The 13,748-nt window shown below is 58.4% G+C and overlaps 1 protein-coding gene across 1 annotated transcript in view; it reads left to right on the top strand.

Annotated features, from left to right (window-relative positions):
* LOC116539298 (ATPase family AAA domain-containing protein 3) overlaps positions 1-13,748 on the top strand; it is a 26,681-nt gene that overhangs the window by 10,776 nt on the left and 2,157 nt on the right. The window contains exons 8-15 of the mRNA XM_032262085.1: positions 1,916-2,071; positions 2,666-2,722; positions 3,442-3,567; positions 3,851-3,975; positions 4,781-4,832; positions 5,997-6,067; positions 7,285-7,452; positions 9,119-9,227. Coding sequence (XP_032117976.1) covers positions 1,916-2,071; positions 2,666-2,722; positions 3,442-3,567; positions 3,851-3,975; positions 4,781-4,832; positions 5,997-6,067; positions 7,285-7,452; positions 9,119-9,227 — 864 coding nt within the window. The remainder of the gene's footprint in view (positions 1-1,915; positions 2,072-2,665; positions 2,723-3,441; positions 3,568-3,850; positions 3,976-4,780; positions 4,833-5,996; positions 6,068-7,284; positions 7,453-9,118; positions 9,228-13,748) is intronic.

Raw genomic sequence — 13,748 nt, forward strand, 5'->3', positions numbered from 1 at the left:
TTTTCCGTGTGCACGCTCCAGCCTGCTGTGGCGGATTCCTCTCACGTTTAAAGACGCACTCTTTTCTGTGTGCACGCTCCAGCCTGCTGTGGTGGCACACCACGTCACGCATGGCTGTGCCCTCTGTCCCCCACTGCCTAGCACACAGTAGGTGCCTGGCATGTGTGGGCGCTTGCTTTGCTGTGCTGCCGGTGGCCAGCGCTGTGACTGCTGTGCTTGCTGCTAGCTGTGTCAGTGTGACAGGTAGTCGTGGTGAGTGTCGGGGTGATGGTGTTAGTGTGACAGTTTCAGTGTGGCAGTGAGTGTCAGTGTGATGGTGGTATCATGGTTAGTGTCAGCATGGCAGTGTCAGTGTGGCAGTGAGTGTGGCTGTCAGTATCATAGCAGGGTCAGTATGACAGCATCAGCGTGACGGTGTCAGCGTGATGAGTGTCAGCATGATGAGTGTCAGCGTGGCAGTGTCGGCGTGATGTCAGTGTGATGAGTGTCAGCTTGACGGTGTCAGCGTGGCATGAGTGTCAGCGTGGCGGTGTCAGCGTGGCATGAGTGTCAGCGTGGCGGTGTCAGTATGCTGTCAGTGTGATGAGTGTCAGCGTGGCGGTGTCAGTGTGGCGTGAGTGTCAGCGTGGCGGTGTCAGCATGCTGTTAGTGTGATGAGTGTCAGCCTGACGGTGAGTGTCAGTGTGATGTCAGCGTGGCATGAGTGTCAGCGTGGTGGTGTCAGCGTGTCATGAGTGTCAGCGTGGCGGTGTCAGCATGCTGTCAGTGTAATGAGTGTCAACGTGGCGGTGTCAGTGTGGCATGTCAGCGTGGCGGTGTCAGCATGCTGTCAGTGTGATGAGTGTTAGCGTGGCGGTGTCAGTGTGGCATGAGTGTCAGCGTGGCGGTGTCAGCATGCTGTCAGTGTGATGAATGTCAGCGTGGCGGTGTCAGTGTGGCATGAGTGTCAGCGTGGCAGTGTCAGCGTGATGGTGTCAGCATGGCGGTGAGCATCAGCTTGATGGTGAATGTCACAGATGGTGTTGCTGCCCGTGTTGGTAGAGGTTGTCATGTGAGGACATGAGGGAGCTGCTTTGTGCAGCGGTGACTTGTTTGTTGTTAGAGACAGGGTCTTGCTCTGTCACCCAGGCTGGAGTGCAGCGGTGCCATCTCAGCTCACTGCAACCTCCGCCTCCCAGGTTCAAGCAATTCCCCTGCCTCAGCCTCCTGAGTGGCTGGAGTTATATGTCACTACGCCTGGCTGATTTGTCTGTTTTTGGTAGAGACGGGTTTTCACCATGTTGGCCAGGATGGTCTCAAACTCCCGACCTTGGGTGATCCACCTGCCTCACAAAGTGCTAAGATTACAGGCGTGTGCCACCATGGCCGGCCAATTTTTGTATTTTTAACAGAAACGGGGTTTCTCCATGTTAGTTAGGCCAGTCTTAAACTCTTGACCTCAGGTGATCTGCCCGCCCCGGCCTCCCCAAGTGTTGGGATTACAGGCGTGAGCCACCTCCCCAGGCCGGCCTAATCGATTTTTTAAAACAAGTTAGAGATTTCGGGTTAGCCTCGTTTTTCAGGAAGAAAGTACCATTTTTACTGGCCAAGAAAGTAGCAGAGGGTGCACCCCTGTGACCGATGCAGCTGGGTCTGCCCGGGGCCCTGCTCAGCGGCCGGGGCTCCGGAGGATTCGTGCTGCCAGTTGCAGAGAAAATCGCCCTGAGTGAGGGCACTGTGACGGCCCTGCCTGTCTCCTGTAACCGAGTGGCTGTGGGATTCGGGGCCGGGAATTCGGGTTCCTGTGGGGCCAGCACACAGCCCTGTGCCTCTCCCGATGGCGGAGAGGGTGAGGGCAGCTCCATGCGTCTCCCGCTCAGGAAGGAAGGAGGGCGGGAGGGTGGGGCAGCACGTCAGTGCGGTGTCTCTGCTGCAGGTGGCTGGGCTGACGCTGCTGGCTGTCGGGGTCTACTCGGCCAAGAACGCCACGGCCGTCGCCGGCCGCTACATCGAGGCTCGGCTGGGGAAGCCGTCCCTGGTGAGGGAGACGTCCCGCGTCACTGTGCCGGAGGCGCTGCGGCACCCCATCCAGGTAGCGGCACGGGCCTGGCCGCCCCCCAGTGCGGTTCCTGGCTGAGTCCCTTCTGCCCATGAGCACAGCTGTGCACACCATCCTGTTCCTTCCCATTCCCGATGATGGGCCCCTGCGCGCTGCCTGATGTGTGGGTTTTCCTATCCAGCACTGGAGCTTGGGGGTCTGCATCTGTGAGACCCTTCTGCCTGCCTGCCTGGGTCTCCCCTGCTCCGGGCCCTTGATGGGGCCTGGGTGCCCTTTGGGGTCCTTGCACAGCCCGCAATGTGGGTGTGCCGCCGTCTGTCAGGGAAGCTGCTGCAGCCACGGTGTCTGGCAGCCTCCTTGGGGAGCTGAGTCGCTCGCCATCCCCCGACATGCTTGCTCTCCGCACATGGCGAGGGGTCTCCACAGGTCACTTGGTGGGTGGTGAAGAAGGGCCCCTAATCCCAACAGCGGGCACTTGGTCTGCCAGCGGCAGGGTTCCAGCTCCTGGCCAGTCCTGGCTGTGCTTCGGGGAGCTCCATTTTAGTGTGTGAGCAAGAGTTTATGTGTCAGGGCTGTGCTGTGGCTGTGGCAGGTGACCTAGTGGTGCTTCCCCTTCCCCACTGGCAGGTCAGCCGGCGGCTCCTCAGTCGGCCCCAGGACGCGCTGGAGGGTGTTGTGCTCAGTGTAAGTTGGTGTGCTGGGTGGGGGAGGCGCAGGGAGGGGACCCCAGAGCTGGGCTGGGATGCGCTGGGTGGGGGAGGTTTGGGGAGGGGACCCCGGAGCTGGGCTGGGGTGTGCTGGGTGGGGGAGGTTTGGGGAGGGGACCCTGGAGCTGGGCTGGGATGCACTGGGTGGGGGAGGTTCAAGGAGGGGACCCTGGAGCTGAGCTGGGGTGTGCTCGGTGGGGGAGGCGCAGGGAGGGGACCCCAGAGCTGGGCTGGGATGCGCTGGGTGGGGGAGGTTCAAGGAGGGGACCCCGGAGCTGGGCTGGGGTGTGCTGGGTGGGGGAGGCGCAGGGAGGGGACCCCGGAGCTGGGCTGGGGTGTGGCCCTGGCTGGCACTTTCGGTTCTTGAGATGCGACTGCGTGGACTCTGCTGGGAAGAGGCTGCCGTGATCGCCGGGCGGGTCCCCAGGAGAGGCTGCCGTGATCGCCGGGCGGGTCCCCGGGAGAGGCTGCCGTGATCGCCGGGCGGGTCCCCGGGAGAGGCTGCCGTGATCGCTGGGCCGGGTCCCCGGCAGAGGCTGCCGTGATCGCTGGGCGGGTCCCCGGCAGAGGCTGCCATGAGCTGGGCTGGGTAACTTTACGGGGAGCAGAGTTTGCCGCAGGGCATTCCCGAAGCCCCTGCCCCCGAGGTGTCCATGGGGGCAGAGTGTGTCCCTCAAGCCCCTGTCTCCCCGGCAGCCCAGCCTGGAAGCGCGGGTGCGTGACATCGCCATAGCGACAAGGAACACCAGGAAGAACCAGAGTCTGTACAGGAACGTCCTGATGTACGGGCCACCAGGCACTGGCAAGACACTCTTTGCCAAGGTGAGAGGCCTGGCTGCATGGTGGCCTGGGGCAACTGGGGTCTCACCTGCCTGCAAGGGTCTGGGGACTCAGCCACCCGGGAATGGACCTCGCTTAGGCCCTTTGCCCACCCTCATGGAGGCTCAGGGTGCTGGTGTGGGCAGCGGCACCTCCCATCTTCCGGGAAGGGGACGTCTCCTGTCTGGCTGGGCGTGGCTTCTGGGCAGGGACTCTGGGTGGAGTGTGCAGGCTTTGCAGAGGCGAAGGGAACACCTGTTCGGTCTCCCACACCCTTCCTGTGCAGAAACTCGCCCTGCACTCGGGCATGGACTACGCCATCATGACAGGCGGGGACGTGGCCCCCATGGGGCGGGAAGGCGTGACCGCCATGCACAAGGTGTTCGACTGGGCCAGCACCAGCCGGCGCGGGTGAGACGCCCCCACAGCACGCATGGGCCTTCCACGGCGGCCCAGCAGGCTGCCTTCTGCGAACGGGGTCCGGGTGGCTTTCCGGGATCTTGTGGTCTTTCTGAAGCTCTGTCCTTGTGGCCACGCAGGAGGCCCGGCGGAGGGTCCTTTGAAGGGAAAGCCCCCTCAGTGTGGACCCTGGTGGACACAAGGCCCGCAGCTGTGGAGGCTGCCAGTGGGATCCTTGGCTCAGGGCTGAAGGGAGGGGGGGGGGGGGGGGGGGGGGCGGGGGGGGGGGCTGGGGGGGAGGATCCCTCCCGGATCCCTCCCCAGTGCTGCCCCTCCCTTGAACACGTGTGTGGGTGGTGTGGGTACTGGCCCCTTTTTTGTGGAATCATCTGAAAGGTAGCTGAAGACAGCATGACATGTGCCCTGGACGAGGGCCCACGGCGACCCCAAGGAGGGCACTGCTGGGCACCCTTGTGGCCTCAGTTTTCCCCGTTGGCACCATGTGCCTCAAGGCTGGCACTCTCCCCTCTGGCCATTGACCTTTCACTTTAGAAGGCCCTGCCCTGGCGTGGGCTCTGGGCGGCCGCCAGCACTGCACGGGCTGTGGAGTTTGTCAGCCTGTGCGCGGCTGGTTTCCCACGGCCTTCTGAGGCCGGGGCATGGTCAGCTGCCCAGAGGCCGGGTGGATCGACTTGTCGGATCCGGGAGTGAGGGCTCCTGCTGGGGCTGAGGCCGCACGCTGTGGGGACCTGACCACGCGGCCGGACGCTCCTGTGCGCTGCTCCTGGCGTCACGCTGGCCACCCTCTCGTTCACAGCCTCCTGCTCTTTGTGGATGAAGCGGACGCCTTTCTTCGGAAGCGAGCCACTGTGAGTGTCCCTGAGCCTCTGTGTGGCCACAGAGGTGTGGTGGGGTGGGCGTCATCCTGGGCCAGGCCACAGCCTGCTCCTCAAATACTTTTTCTCTGTGAGTTTGGTGTGAAAAAAAACAGTATTTTTTGAGGTTTGGTTTTGTTTTCTGAGACAGAGTCTCACTGTGTTGTTTCAGGCTGCAGTGCAGTGGCACGATCTCAGCTCACTGCAACCTCCACCTTCTGGGTTCAAGTGATTCTCCTGCCCCAGCCTTCCGGGTAGCTGGGATTACGGGCGCCCGCCGCCCCACTTGGCTAATTTTTGTATTTTTAGTAGAGATGGAGTTTCACTGTGTTGGCCAAGATGGTCTCCATCTCTTGACCTTGTAATCTACCCGCCTCGGCCTCACAAAGTGCTGAGATTACGGGTGTGAGCCACCACGCTCGGCCTATTTTTATTTTTTTTTTATTTGAGACGAAGCCTTGTTCTATTCTTTAAGCTGGCTTCCAGTGGCATAATCTTGGCTTGCTGCAATTTCTGTCTCCTGGATTCAATTGATTCTCCTGTCTCAGTCTCCTGCGTAGCTGGGATTACAGGCATTTGCCACCACACCGAGTTAAGTTTTTTGTATTTTTTGTGGAGACGGGGTTTCACCATGTTGGTTAGGCTGGTCAAGAACTGACCTCAAATGACCCGCCCGCCTCAGCCTCCCAAAATGCTGGGATTACACGTGTGATGCACTACGCCTAGCTATGAAGTTGTTATTTTAAGACAGGGTGTCTCTGTCGCCCAGGCTGGAGTGCAGTGGCACAGTCTCAGCTCACTACAATCTCTGCCTCCCAGGTTTAAGCGATTCTCGTGCCTCAGCTTCCCAAGTAGCTGGGACTACAGGTGCCACCACAACTGGGTAATTGTTGTATTTTTAGTTGAGACAGGGTTTCACCATATTGGCCAGGCTGCTCTCAAACTCCCGGCCTCAGGTGATCTGCCCGCCTCGGCCTCCGAAGATGCTGGGTTACACGGGTGAGCCACCTCGCCTGGCCTTGGTCAAGCTTTTGAGTGTAGATCCACGGAAGTGTCGCTGCATCCCTGCAGTGGAGGCCTGTGGCTGTGGGACTTTCTGCTTTGGCTGTTGACAAGGCTTTGCTCCTGGTGCCTGAGGCTGGAACCTTCTCTTTGCAGGAGAAGATAAGTGAGGACCTCAGAGCCACCCTGAACGCCTTCCTGCACCGCACAGGCCAGCACAGCAGCAAGTGAGGAAGCGCCTCGGGTCCTGGGCCCTTGGGCAGGGCACAGGCCCACTTCAGATGTCCCCTGGGAAGGTCCTAGCTCGGGACAGCACAGGGGTCACTGAGGAACACGGGCCCTCCTGGGCAGAGTCCGGGTCTGCCCTGGCCTCACGCCTGTGCGCTGCCAGCAGGTCTGTCCCCACTGGGTGTCTGTGGTCCTGCGCCTGCAGGGGAGGTGGTCTTACCGTCTGAGGCCCTGCTGAGTCTCCCTCGGAGGGTGTGGTGCCCTGGGAGATGGTGACAGGCTTTCTTCCGTGAGAAACTGGGCAGGAGCAGGTCCTGTGTGTTGGGGCGGAGCCTGGGGCCTTGGCCCTACGCCTGGATGCTGAGCCGGGGTGCACCCTCCAGGCTTGGGGCCCACCCCATCTTTGTGCGGCCCTGTGGGCTGCTGCCCAGAGGTCACCAGTAGGGTGGTTGCCTATGGCCAGGCTCCCTAGTCCCTCCCAAATCCCCTGATTTTGAGTTTTCTTCATTTACTGGGCCTCTTGAGCTCCAGCCGCACTTTACACGGAGGATCAGGCCCCACTGGTGGGCCGTGGCTGACTCCGCAGGCATGTTGGGCTCGCTGGCTCAGCTGCTGTCAGGAGATGCTCCCTGGAGCCTGACTTGGGTCCTTCCCGGAGAGGAAAGCTGGGCCCTGCTGAGTCCCATCTCCCCTGTTCCGCTGACCTGGGCCCCCGAGGTCCTGCTCCTGGCTCACGTGGGCGTATTCTCAACACGGACTCTGGGTTCCTCATCCCTGCTCTGAGCACAGTGGGGCTCAGGCAGCAGGAGGGAGTGGTGTTCCTGTCACCGCCTCTCAGGCTGGGCCAGGGTCAGCGGGGAAGTGAAACACAGGGTGAGAACAGAGCCCCAGGAAGCCCGGTGGGTGGGTAGGTGGGCACTTGGGTGGGTGAGCAACTGGGTGGAATGGGGTGAGTGGGCATTATGGGGTGGGTGGGCATTGTGGGGCAGGCAGGCAGCTGGGTGCTCTGGGGTGGGTGGGTGGCATGGGGCAGGCAGCTGGGCGCCGTGGGGCAGGTGGGTGACCAGGGCTGTGCCCACATCCTCCGGTGTTGCCGGGGCTCGCAAGTTGCCACTTTAGAGTCTCCTGGAAAGTCTCCCTGAGGGGGCCGAGGAGCCCCCGTCCCCCTCGGGGCAGCTCTGCCGGCAGCCCCAGCGTCCCCGTCCGTGTCCCACAGGTTCATGCTGGTCCTGGCCAGCAACCAGCCCGAGCAGTTCGACTGGGCCATCAACGACCGCATTGACGAGATCGTCAGCTTCGACCTGCCGCGGCAGGAGGAGCGGGAGCGCCTGGTGAGAATGTATTTTGACAAGTATGTTCTTAAGCCAGCCACAGAAGGAAAGCAGTAAGTGTCCCGCCCCTCCGGCCCCCCTTGTCCAGGGGCCACCCCCCACCCCACTCTCCAGAGGCGCCCGCCAGGCCCCTCCCGTGTCCAGGGTGGGCACCGCCTCCCTTCCCTGTGGTTTCTCTCGGGCCGAGTGAGCCCCAAGGGTTCCGAAGGCGCCTCCAGGGGGGTGCGCCCCCTTTCCTCAGCCTCACCTGGAAACAGCCTGGTGGCGTCTCGGGCCTTCAAGGCAGAGGCCACCATCACTTAAGACCTTTCCCATTCCTCTTGTTTGTTTGTTTTTTCTGTCTTTGCTCTCTGAAGAAACACTGATTTTTTTTGTTTTTAATGGAGTCTCGCTGTGTCTCCCAGCTAGAGTGCAGTGTGATCTCAGCTCCCCGCAACCTCTGCCTCCCAGGTTCAGAGAATCCTCTTGCCTCAGCCCCCTGAGTAACTGGGATTCCAGGCACCCCACAGCACGCCCAGCTGATTTTGTATTTTTACTAGAGACGGGGTTTCACCGTGTTGGCCAGGATGGTCTCGAGCTCTTGACCTCGCGATCCACCCGCATCGGCCTCGCAAAGTGCTGGGATTACAGGTGTGAGCCACCGCGCCCGGCCCGTTTTTTTGTATTTTTAGTAGAAATGGGGTTTCACCATATTGGCTAGGCTGGTCTCAAACTCCTGACCTCAAGTGATTCACCCACCTCGACCTCCCGAAGCTCAGGGATCACAGATGTGAGCCACCGCGCCCAGCCTCGTTTCCACCCCCCTGCACGATGCAGACGGTTTTAAGGAAGTCATGTGCCCAGGCCAGACCCAGGCCCTGGCAGTGAGGGGAGGTGACGCGGAGTGTTGCTCTGAGACCCCCGAGCGGGGACTGGGGGAGAGGCTCCTTGTGGTTCACTGCTGGTGGCCAGCCTGGCCCTGGGGCCTCTCGGCGTGCGCGAGGCTGTGGTGCTGTGTGGGCGCCGTGTGGGCACAGCTCCGGCTGCACGTGTGCCTTGAGGCTCCCTGTCACTGGCAGCAAGTGCAGTAGGCACCATGGGCAGAGCCCTCCAGGTGATGAGAGGCCCTGGCGCCTGCGCCGGCTGTGTCGGGAAGTCTCCAGATGAGAAGAGGCTGCTCCATTTCTTGGCATCTCCGGGGCCCTGGTTTCTGAGTCCTGTGTACCTGACCTACATCCCTGCTGTCGCCAGTGACGACAAAAGCCACTCTGTTCCAAAGAGCCTGGTTTGCCCCTGCCACCCCTCCTGCCCCCTCCACTGCCACCTGCTCCGTGCGAGCCGGGCTGTCTGGGCCTCAGTTTCCCTTTGCCCCTCCTCTGCCCTGTGCTCTCCCACCCCCATGGCTGCTCCTAGCCCTGGCACTGTGACCTGGCTTCTGCGGCCCCCAGGCAGACGCTTTCGCTAGAAGTCAGGGCTCCACCGCTGCCAGCGTGACAGCCATGTGCCCTGCGGGTGCGGAGTGCGCGGGTGGGGGCGGGGCTGGGGCGCAGCCTTCCCCTTCCTGCCCTGCCCCCCCGCCAGGCCTGCAGGGGAGGGGGCAGAGCTTGGCTTTCACAGGAAGAGAGCCCCTCCCCAGGGGGTGTCCGGCATGGGCCTGGGCCCACAGCCTGTCGTCCAGCCCCTACCTGGTGCTGTGGGAGCCGCTGCCGTGGCGGGCCTACATGGGAACTCCTTCCCCAGGCGCCTGAAGCTGGCCCAGTTTGACTACGGGGGGAAGTGCTCGGAGGTCGCTCGGCTGACAGAGGGCATGTCGGGCCGGGAGATCGCGCAGCTGGCCTTGGCCTGGCAGGTGAGTCAGTGCGGGTGTGCCCACCCGGATGGGAGCCTGGCTGCTGTGGAGAAGCTTGTTTGTGCCAGGCCTGTCCCAGCACCGGTGTCACGCGGGGGCTTCTCTTGAGGGCATTTCTGTGCACAGACGTGACACGGGCCCCACCTTAGACCACTCCATTCGAATGTGTACCTGCTCCTGCCCTCGGGAGGGTGGGGCCATGTCCATGGCTGATGGTCACGTAGGACTCTCTGCTTGGTCCTGCTTCATGGGCTCAGATACATGGGTGGGAGTGGCCTCTCATTGTCCCCAAGCCAGGTTTTCCCTCCTGCAGCTCCGTGGCGCTCCAGGGCTGATGAGCTGGGACCCACGGGAGTGTGGGTGTGGCCGTCCAGAAAGCATTGGTCTTTGGGGGTCGCTGGAAAAGCAAAACCAGGTCTGTGGGGCGGAAGGCACCACGGCCACACACAGGCACCGCCACCTCGGGTGTCCACAGAGGCTGCATGACAACCTGGTCACTAAATTGAGCGGTGCTTTTGAAGGAATGTGTGTCAGATTAATGCCAACTACCTCGATTTGAACGTTGGAGCCCAGGTGTATGGGGGACTGTATTAGTCAGACTGGGTTATGCCGCTGTGACAAAGAGCCCAGATCTCAAACCCCATCCTGAGTCAGCTGAGGTCTCTGTTCTAGGCCATCCCCACTTGGGACCAGGTCTGTTTCCACAGCTAAGAAAGCAGAGGCCAGGCATGGTGGTGGCTGGTGCTTGTATTCCCAGCATTTGGGGAGGCCAAGTCTGCCAGATTCTTTGAAGCCAGGAGTTCAGGACCAGCCTGTAAAGCAAGGCGAGAACCCATCTCTACAAAAAATAAAAACATGAGCCGGGTCTGGTGGTTCATGCCTGTAATCCCAGCTGCTTGGGAGGCTGAGGTGGGAGGATCACTTGAGTCCAGGAGGTCGAGGCTGCAGTGAACTGTGATTGTGCCACTGCACTCCAGCCTGGGCGACAGAGAGAGACCCTGTCTTAAAAAATCATAACAATTTGGGCTGGGCTCAGTGGTTTATGCCTATAATCCCAACACAGTGAGACACCAAGGCAAGAGGATCAGATGAGGCCAGGAGTTTGAAACCAGCCTGGCCAACATGGTGAAACCCCATCTCTGCTACAAAAATTAGCTGGGTGTGGTGGCAGGCACCTGTAGTCCCAGCTGCTCGGGAGGCTGCGGCAGGAGAATCGCTGGAACCCAGGAGGCGGAGGTTACAGTGAGCCAAGATTGTGTCACTACATTCCAGCCTGGGCAACTGTGAGAGACTGTCTCAAAAAAAATGAATAAAATAATAATTTGGCGGAGCACAGTGACTCACACCTGTAACCCCAGCACTTTGGGAGGCCAAGGCAGGAGGATTGCTTGAGATCAGAAGTTCGAGACAGGCCTGGACAACATGCAAAACCCCATCTCTAAAAAAGTACAAAGATGAGCCAGGCATGGTCTCACGTGCTGTGGTCCCAGCCATTCGGGAAGCTGGAACGGCTGCTGGAGCCCGGCGGTACTGCACGCCAGCCCGGGCGACTGCGCGAGACCCTGGCTCAAATAATCATCGGAAAACAAAACAAATGGAGTGGGGCGGCTCACGTCTGGATCCCTGCACTTGGGAGGGCAGAGTGGGTGGACCACCTGAGATCAGGAGTTCCGGAGCAGTCTGGCCAACATGATGAAACCCTGTTTCTACTAAAAAGACAAAGAATTGGCCAGTCGCAGTGGCTCACACCTGTCATGTCAGCACTTTGGGAGGCTGAGGCAGGCAGATCACCTGAGGTCAGGAGTTTGGGACCAGCCTGACCAACATGGAGAAACCCTGTCTCTACTGAAAATACAAATTAGGCGTGGTGGTGCAATCGTGTAGACCAAGCTGCTCGGGAGGCTGCGGCACGAGAATCGCTGGAACCCTGGAGGCGGAGGTTGCAGTGAACTGAGATTGTGCCACTGCACTCCAGCCTGGGCGACAGAGTGAGACTTCTTCCCAAAAAAAAAAAAAAGGTTTCTGTTTTTGTTTTTGTTTTTTTTGGCTATTCGGGATCCCTTGAGATTCCGAATCAATTTTAGGAATGGTTTTTCTATTTCTGTAAAAAGTAATTGGTGTTTTTACAGGGGTTGCATTCACTCTGTTGCCTTGATGTCTCAGCAATGTTGTGTGGTTTTTCTTTATTTTTTTGAGGCGGAGTCTTGCTCTGTCGCCAGGCTGGAGTGCAGTGGCACCATCTCAGCCCACTGCAGCCGCCGCCTCCTGGGTTCAAGCGATTCTTCCGCCTCAGCCTCCCGAGTAGCTGGGACCACAGGCTCGTGCCACCACACCCAGCTAATGTTTGTATTTTTAGTAGAGATGGGGTTTCACCATGGCCAGGATGATCTCAATCTCTTGACCTCGTGATCTGCCCGCCTCGGCCTCCCAAAGTGCAGGGATTACAGGTGTGAGCCACCGCACCCGGCCGGGGTTTTCTTTCTTTTTAAAAAATTCTTCTTGAGATGGAGTCTCGCTCTGTTGTCCGGGCTGGAGTGCAGTAGTGTGACCTCAGCTCACTGCAGCCTCTGCCCCAATTCATGTGATTCTCCTGACTCAGCCTCCCAAGTAGCTGGGATTGCAGGTGCATGCCACCATGCCCAGCTATTTTTTGCATTTTTTTAGTAGAGACAGGGTTTGACCATGTTGGCCAGGCTGGTCCTGACCTCCTGACATCAGGTGATCCTCCTGCCCCAGGCTCCCAGAGTGTTGGGATTACAGGCGTAAGCCACTGCACCCAGCCAGTTTTCTTTGTACAAGTCTTTCACTTTTTTGGTTAAGTGAATTGCCAAGTATTTTATTTTATTTTATTTTTTGAGACAGAGTCTTGCTCTGTTGCCCTGGCTGGAGCGCAGTGGCATAATCTCAGGTCTCTGCAGCCTCTGCTTCCTGGGTTGCAGCGATTCTCCTGCCTCAGCCTCCTGGGTAGCTTGCATTATAGGTACTCGCCACCACACCCAGCTAATTTTTTTTTTTTTTTTTTGTATTTTTAGTAGAGACGGGGTTTCACCATGTTAGCCAGGCTGGTCTTGAACTCCTGACCTCAGGTGATCCACCTGCCTTTGCCTCCCAAAGTGCTGGGATTATGGGCGTGAGTCACCGCATCTGGCCATATTTTATTCTTTTGGATGCCATTGTAAATAGAAATGCTTTCGTAATTTCCCTTTCAGAGTCTTCATTGTTCATATGTAGAATTTTGGCTGCTTTTGCTGTTTTGTATCCTGTAACTTTGCCAATGTCATGGGTTTTTTTTTTTTTTTAATATGGACTCCAGGATTTTCTACATGTAAGATTATGTCATCTGAGAACAGGTGATTTTACCTCTCCCTTTTCAGTTTGGATGCCTTTTCTTCTTGTGTAATTGCTCTGGCCAGAACTTCCAGCGTTGTGTGAAATAGAAGCGGTAAAGGCATGCTTGCGTGGCTCCTGACTTCACAGGAAAAGCGTTTCGTTTTCACCACTGAGGGTATTAGCTGTGGGCTTGATGTATGGCCTTCATTGAGTTTAGGGGGTTTTCTTCAGTTCCTCGTTTGTTGAATTTTTTTGCTTTTGATGTAGTCTCAATTGTGTTGCCCAGGCTGGAGAGCAGCCTCAGCCTCCTGGGCTCAAGCGATTCTCCTCCCTCAGCCTCCCGAGTAGCTGGAACTACAGGCGTGCACCACCACGCCCAAATAATATTTGTATTTTTAGTAGAGACAGGGTTTCACCATGTTGGACATGCTGTTCTTGGACTCCTTGACCTCAAGTGATCTGCCCACCTTGGCCTCCCAAAGTGCTGGGATTACAGGCGTGAAACACCACACCTGGCCTGTTGAATGTTTTTATCGTAAAAGGGTGTTGAATGCTTTTCCTGCATCAGTTGAGAGGGGCGTGTGTTTTCCTTCCTCCACTCTGCTAATACGGATTTTTCTGTGTTGAACATTTCGTATGTTGAACATGGAGTGACTTCTCTTTTTTTTTTTTTTTTTTTTTTTTTTGAGACGGAGTTTCGCTCTTGTTACCCAGGCTGGAGTGCAATGGCGCGATCTCGGCTCACCACAACCTCCCGGGTTCAGGCAATTCTCCTGCCTCAGCCTCCTGAGTAGCTGGGATTACAGGCACACACCACCATGCCCAACTAATTTTTTGTATTTTTAGTAGAGACGGGGTTTCACCATGTTGACCAGGATGGTCTCGATCTCTTGACCTCGTGATCCACCCGCCTCGGCCTCCCACAGTGCTGGGATTACAGGCTTGAGCCACCGCGCCCGGCCGGAGTGACTTCTCTATGTTAAACTATCCTTGCATTCCAGGAGTAAATCCTGTTTGGGCAAGGTGTATAACCTCTTACTGTACTGCTGAATTAAGTTTTGCTGGCATTTTGTTGAGGATTTTCCCAGCGAAGCTCGTCGGGGATGCTGGCCTGTCAGTCAGTCACGTCTCGTCGGGGATGCTGGCCTGTCAGTCAGTCACGGGTCGTCGGGGATGCTGGCCTGTCAGTCA

Source organism: Sapajus apella, unplaced genomic scaffold, assembly GCF_009761245.1.
Source record: "Sapajus apella isolate SASKATOON/1434 unplaced genomic scaffold, GSC_monkey_1.0 scaffold127, whole genome shotgun sequence".
In the NCBI taxonomy this organism is placed as follows: Eukaryota; Metazoa; Chordata; class Mammalia; order Primates; family Cebidae; genus Sapajus; species Sapajus apella.